The sequence below is a fragment of the Schistocerca piceifrons genome, chromosome 2, assembly GCF_021461385.2.
Source record: "Schistocerca piceifrons isolate TAMUIC-IGC-003096 chromosome 2, iqSchPice1.1, whole genome shotgun sequence".
Taxonomy (NCBI): Eukaryota; Metazoa; Arthropoda; class Insecta; order Orthoptera; family Acrididae; genus Schistocerca; species Schistocerca piceifrons.
In genome coordinates, this window is record NC_060139.1 from 1,009,788,785 (window position 1) to 1,009,796,326 (window position 7,542).

Below are 7,542 nucleotides of genomic sequence, written 5' to 3' on the forward strand. Positions count from 1 at the left end.
CTCCAGAACGGTGGATGGACTGCTGAGCAGCTACACGAGCGTCGAGGGTAGACGGAACTCGTCTGGCAGTGTCCATCCACCGTTCTGGAGTCTGAAGATGACTATGAAAGAGTCGAAACCGGTCACTCACTCCAATATAAAAAAAATTGCGATCAAGACTGTTTTAAATTTAAATTTTAACAAATTTTAAGATTGCTATGTTTTTAAAAATTTTATAGACACTTTTTGTCTTATATAGGCGTTGCCGACCGTATCGTCGTATTTTGCCTGTTTGCATATCTTTGTATTTGAATTAGCGTGCCTTTGTTTTCTTTGGCGCTTCCGTGTAATAGGAAGTGCAGCTCCTAATGTACTCATGTAAGTAAACGTCATCTAAGTAGTGCTGAGAGAGCGGAAAAATGTACCCCGTGTACACGTCAGTACGTTGTTTAGGCATACTAATTAATCTGATACACATAAAATTATACATTAAAAAAAAAACAACAAAGACGCTGTTAGGTGTTTAATCTTTTCGGGAACGAATCATATGAAAATGGGAAAGCTGGAGATGGTACCTTCCAAAAGCAGACTCCTAAAATGCGAAGAACCATAGGGAGTGGCCATATAAGCAAAATGAAAGTGAAACATTGTAAACTAAAAGAATAAGATACACTCGGAAAGAATTTGGCCCGAAATGTAGGTGAATTTGCAGACTGAAACTCTGAAATGTATCATCCATATCGTAGTAATGTACATCTCTTAACACTCGTAAAATTTACGATTGCAGTTGAATATAAACAGAATATTTTGTGCTTAGTCTGGTACGAAACACACAATTGGAGGCCTAACAACGGTAATTGACTAATGCGTAACCTGTAAATTACGACTTCCTTTGAATAAAATGTGGAGTACTAAACTTTACGAAGTTTAGTGGAAATTTCACGTTTACCCCCTCGTGTTTTAGGGTTATCGGCGAAATATATTCAGTACTATTGTTATCACTGCATCCAGGCGATGGACAAAAATGTGGAAGCACCAAAAACACTACATATACACAATGGAGTGCAGGAAATCTGTTGGTATACAAAACAGCGTCGAGTCGTCTCGAAACGGATGGATACAAGTGATGTGTAGTCTTCAAGCGAATCTTACAACATTCTTCCTATAAAATAGTGCTAATTTCAGATAACGATGATGGCGCATGATGATCACGCACACTTCTCTCCAAAGTAGATCACGTAGGCTCAATAATCTTGAGACCCAGTGACTGTGGTGGTCAGGACAGATGCGAAAATTCATCCTCGTGCTCACAAAGCCAGTCATGGACGATACGAGCTACACTGTGATCAAAAGTATCCGGGCACTTTGCTGAAGATGACTTAAAAGTTCATGGCGTCCTCCGTCGGTAATACTGGAATTCAGTATGGTGTTCGGCCACCCTCAGCTTCGATCACAGGTTCCACTCTCGCAGGCACACATCCAATCAGGTGCTGGAAGGTTTCTTGGGGAATAGCAGTCCATTCTTCACTGAGTGCTGCACTGAGGAGAGGTATCGATGTCGGACGGTAAGGCCTGACACGAAGTCGGCGTTCCAAAACATCCCAAAGGTGTTCTGTAGATATTCAGGTGAGGACTCTGTGCAGGCCAGTCCATTACAGGGATGTCATAGGCGTGTAACCACCCCACCACAGGCCGTGCGTTATGAACAGGCGCTCGATCCCGTTGAAAGATGCTATCGCCATCCCCGAATTGCTCTTCAACAGTGGGAAGCAAGAAGGTGCTTAAAACATCAATATAGGCCTGTGCTGTGACAGTGCTACGTAAAACAACAAGGGGTGCAAGCCCCCTCCATGAAAACCACGACCACACCGTAGCACCACCGCCTCCGAATTTTACTGTTGGCACTACACACGCTGGCAGATGACGTTCACCGGGCATTCACCATACCCACACTCTGCCATCGGATCGCCACATTGTGTACCGTGATTCGTCACTCCACGCAAAGTTTTTCCACTGTTCAATCGTCCAGTGTTTACGCTCCTTGCACCAAGCGAGGCATCGTTTGGCATTTACCAGCATGATGTGTGGCTTATAAGCAGCCGCTCGACCATAAGATACGAGTTTTTTCACCTCGCGCCTAACTGTCATAGGACTTGCAGTGGATACTGATGCAGTTTGGAATTTCTGTGTGATGGTCTGGATAGAAGCCTGCCTATTACACTTTACGACCCTCGTTAACAGGCGGCTATCTGTCAGTCAACGTCCGCAGCTCGTGGTCGTGCGGGAGCGTTCTCGCTTCCCACGCCCGGGTTCCCGGGTTCGATTCCCGGCGGGGTCAGGGATTTTCTCTGCCTCGTGATGACTGGGTGTTGTGTGATGTCCTTAGGTTAGTTAGGTTTAGGTAGTTCTAAGTTCTAGGGGACTGATGACCATGGATGTTAAGTCCCATAGTGCTCAGAGCCATTTTGTCAGTCAACAGACGAGGTCGGCCTGTGCGCTCTTGCGATGTACGTGTCCCTTCACGTTTCCACTTCGCTATCACATCGGAAACAGTGAATCGAGGGATGTTTAGGAGTGTGGAAATCTCGCGGAAAGACGCATGACAAAAGTGACACGCAATCACCTGACCACGTTCGAAGTCCGTGGGTTCCGCGGACCGCCCCATTTTGCTGTCTCACGATGTCTAATGACTACGGAGGTCGCTGATATGGAGTACCTGGCAGCAGGTGGCAGCGCAATGCACATAATATGAAAAACGTGTGTTTTTTGGGGTGTCCGGATACTTTTCATTACATAGCGTATGACGCAGGGATTATATGGCGCGCACGCTTCCAGTACGCTCAAACAAGTGTGAATGACTAAGAAGGAAGCGACGGATCATCTCTCTGCGAAGGAACGGGAGTCGAAAGAGATGTTGACGCCATCGTGCTCGACGAAGCGCCCGGCTTAATTCCGTCTGGAACGCGCCGGAACGGCGTTGCGGCACCTCCCAGGGAGTTTTTTTGAACTTGCCGGAACAAGTCGGCACCGGAGATTTAAAATAGCTCGCCTATATTAAATCTTAACCTAACTGTAAAACGTAACCATAATTTTGCGCTGCCCCGGTACCAGGGAATGATATGGTGAGCATCTATCTACTAAATATCCGTCTGCGTGTCTCATAGCACACCGTGTTTCGTTTTTCCTGTCTCTTCGGGAAGTCGGATTTGTACGTGACCCCGATGAGTCAGGAATATCTTCATCGTTATTCATCGTTAAATGCTTATTTAATTAATACTGGACATGCGTTCGCCGAGTAGCTCCAGTGCAACTGTTTGAGCGTTGCGGCTGGCAGCAGTCGAAAACATGACGTTATAGTTCGTGAGAACTACCGACTTGTGTCAATATCAATCTGTCGAGCACAAATAGAGAGCTCGGTGACACTGCTACGTGACAGACGGCAGCGCCTGCTATTTAAATTAATTTTTGCAGTTTTATTGTTTTGATTATAAGACATTATGTTTTAAAAACCTTAATTTCAGAACAATCTTCCGTAAAAAACAGTTTCTCACTGCAAATTTTATTACAAGTTTCAAAAATCAAAACTTGTGATTTTTTGGCGCCAGGAGGGGAGGGAGAGTGTTGTACGGTTGAAGAGCTGCGTTCTGGCACTTAAAATTTTAGAAATTAAGCACTGGAACAGCGTATAGCAACCGACGCGATAGTATAATGAAGAAGTCATGCACCGGTTTTCAACGTCTTACACGACAAACGTCGCCGCGTGCTGTATTCCGCGTCTCCTCCACCCATTCGAAAAGCGCGCCGAACATAGCAAGCAATCCAAATGTTGAAAATATGACAGGCCATTCTAGATGGCTTTTTTTTTCTTCTTAATCACCATGGACCAGTGCTGGGAGGATCATTGCCATCGCGAGACAAAGGACAAAACAAGCAGCAGAAACATGTCGGTTCACCACCGCCCAAAAGATAAACGAAGCCCCAACCACCATCGCGCAAAGTGTTTCTGGAACTACCACGGTGTGGCGCTAATAGTATTATGCTCATAGAGGCAACCGTCACAGGAGCCTACTATCGAAATGTCCTGACGACGTTACGAGGAGCTATCAAGACTAAGCTTCGCGGACTCTGTGCAAGAGAGTGTTTTTTGTCCACGACACAGCCTGACTGCTTCGTTAAGCTATTAAAATTTCGTCTCACTCCACGTGTTCATGGTGCCCAATGACATCTTCCTCTTTCCTCAGATGAAGAAAACATTGCGTAGCAAGCATTTAGAGAACGAGGGAGAAGTACTTCTCGAGGTGGACCATTTCCTGAACATCCAAAATGCAGATATCTACAACAGAGGTCTCCACAAAGTCATCCAGTTGGGAAAAATGTGAAGCTTTGACGGGTGAATGTGTAGATAAAGAGTCAGAAAATCACCGACTTTCAATATCGTAGGTTCTATTTTTCCAAAAAAATGGTTCAAATGGCTCTGAGCACTATGGGACTTAACATCTATGGTCATCAGTCCCCTAGAACTTAGAACTACTTAAACCTAACTAACCTAAGGACAGCACACAACACCCAGCCATCACGAGGCAGAGAAAATCCCTGACCCCGCCGGGAATCGAACCCGGGAACCTGGGCGTGGGAAGCGAGAACGCTACCGCACGACCACGAGATGCGGGCTCTATTTTTCCAGATTATAATAAAAGCTTCTAAGGAAGAATTTTTGAGATAGAATAACTAGCGTTACATTATTTCTAGATAAACCAAACGTACGCGAAATATCTTTGAAATTACCCCAAACATCGTTATAACTAAGTCGTTGAAGCACAGAAACATAAGTTCTGAGAAAAACAGACGTTTGCAAAAATCAAATTCATAGACAAACCACCAGTCTCATACGTCTATACTGTTTCTTAACACAGGCTCAACATCCTACATTTCCTTTGAAAAAATAACGTACCCACCTTATGTTACGAAGTATTAATTAATATTTGAGATTTTATTTACTGTTAATGTTAATTCATGAAAACTCCATATTTGGGATAGTGGCAATAGTGTCGTTTGATAGTTGTAGTTTGTAATTAACGTGAAACTGGATTCAAAACACATACTAAATTCACCACACACACACACACACACACACACACACACACACACACACACACACACACACACACACACAATTATGACCTATTCCAACACTTCGTGGACCTCGTAGTCATTCTTTTCATTAAGCACGTTCTATGGCTTGAAGTTCAGATGAGTGGCTGAGACACCTACGATTACGAAGTACTAGGGACATGATGTGGACAAATAATTACATTGTCAACCCTAGATAACCACTGAACGGTGCAGAGCAACAAATCTATACTTTGTGCTTCTCGACGACGCAGCTTTCCAAGAATGTCCATATACCACACTGTTTTGGGAGACAAGCTCCTATTATCTAGCTGTCCGTGTCAATCCTAGATAAACATGCCATTAAAAAGCACCGAGAGTCATACAAGTGCATGTTTAAGTAGGTTATGTATGGTTGACTGATGACCTCGCAGTTAGTCCCATAACCCCCGTCAAAAAAATGGAAGTGAGCGTATGGCATCGATGGCCGGGAGGCCCCTATTCGGGGAAGTTTGGCCGCCAAATGAAAGTCTTATTTCATTCGACGCCACATTGGGCGACTTGCGCTCCGGTGATGAGGATGAAATAACACAACACACAGTCCCCGAGCGGAGAAAATCTCCAACCGGACCGGGAATCGAACCCGGGCCCGCTTGCATAAAAGGCGAGCACGTTACCACCCAGCTAAGCAGGCGGACAACCCCCAACAATCAGTCAGTGTAGGGTTAATGCAGACAACCAGATGTGGGAGCTTGACTCCCGAAATGGGTCGCTCACGATTACATTCCGAACATTAGTGGCTGTATGCTAAATTAATTATAACAATTATCTTCGCAACTGCTAACTCCAGTCCTTAAGATGGATAACATTGGAATACTTACAGCAAATCATGGGAAGAAAACAGAACTAACTTGAATTTAATGCAAACGTATGACTGGTAAGTCCACGAAATCTGTCGATCATCTCAAATAATTATGATCTTTGTAGAATCTGAGCAGAATAAAAAGAACTTTAACGCAACGAGTAAAGAAAATCACTCGCTTTACTGGGTTAGGAATAACATATTTCATCCAAACACAGCGTATAAAACTGAAAGTAAGGTAATGCGGGATGCGAGTATGCAGAGAAAAAAGATGTTAAAAGATACATTAGTACGGTAGTGCACGCGACTGACCTTGCCCTTCCTCGAGCGATGCATCTCGAACAGCGAAAGTGTTACGACGGCAGCACACGCACGGAGACACACGGCGCGCGGTGAAGCGTCTCAGGGGACGACCGCGTCGCGATGCGTCCAGACGCCTTCTGGGGGCTGACAGCTGCGCCAGGCGCCCACCAGCGTCCCAGGGCGCATGCGCCGTTCGTCCCTCGTCGGTCAGCACGGCGTCGCGCACGTGCGACTGTGGACGCGAGTGCCCTCCTCCTCCCCCTATATACACCCGCGACTGACGGCGCTTCCCCGTAACGCCCGCTATGGAGCTCGGTGGATTAAGCGCATCGCGAAATACGGCGCCCAGAAATATCCCAAAAGCTCTCAGACTCGGGGCTGAGACGGCAGTGTAGCAGCCGTAAGAGATGTGAGAGCTCTGCTTACCTACGTGTCGACAGGATTCAGAGTGCTTCTTGATGGCCGGCCAGTTTGCTACTCATAGGGGCTTGCAAAGTTCTGGCTTCCAAAATTTACGCTTGGCGATGGAGGCACTTTTGAGTAAAACTATAAACGTCCTTACTACAAAATTGCTGGCGTAATCACGGTGGTACCGATTTCGGCGTTAAAAATTCGAGCTGCTTCGTAGGGAAAAGACGATTAGAAGTAAGCGATGGAGATATCATAGAAAAGCATTTGTTTTTCGTCAGTTGATATCTCGGTGAGGTTTAAAGTGCAGCAGGTAGGTGAGCTACACCCGGTTCGAATGTCCATGGCGGATTATGGCGGGTTAATTCAAGCCCTTGATACCAGTTCGCCAACTTACAAAGTCATCTTTCAACCCAACTTAACCTACAGGCAACAGTTTATTAAGCAGCAGTCCTTCACAACAAACGACGTTCCAACAAGAATATAAATGCGAAACATATCTAATTAGTTTTTCTGTTCACTATCTGTTTGGGCACGTGATAGTTCACACTTACTAAAAAAGAAAATGGATCCTGACTAAGCTCTTTTTAGTAGGCTGCCGTATGTAAACAGTTCAGCATCACTTATTTCATTACAGAAATATAAAAAAATTTTTCTATCGAGCTTAAAAAAAACTCGTAGAGTCACTAAACCCCTCCCCCTCCTTCATTACTGTGATCCTATTCTCCAAGGACTGTCGTATAATGAGAGCACACGTCGGCAGGAACTGGCAATGAATGCTGGTGTTTGAGACATGTGCGATGTACGCTATTTCAACCATATCACTTCAGCGTGTGAACAATTATCATGGCTACTTTGCCGATAAACCGAGCGAAGTGGCG

The 7,542-nt window shown here is 45.2% G+C and overlaps 1 protein-coding gene across 1 annotated transcript in view; it reads right to left on the reverse strand.

Annotated features, from left to right (window-relative positions):
• The window catches only part of LOC124777099 (SET domain-containing protein SmydA-8-like), a 302,158-nt gene extending 295,711 nt beyond the window's left edge, over window positions 1-6,447 (reverse strand). Inside the window, exon 1 of the mRNA XM_047252380.1 lies at window positions 6,263-6,447. Coding sequence (XP_047108336.1) covers window positions 6,263-6,286 — 24 coding nt within the window. The 5' untranslated portion in view covers window positions 6,287-6,447. The remainder of the gene's footprint in view (window positions 1-6,262) is intronic.
• Between the last annotated feature and the right edge of the window lie 1,095 nt (window positions 6,448-7,542).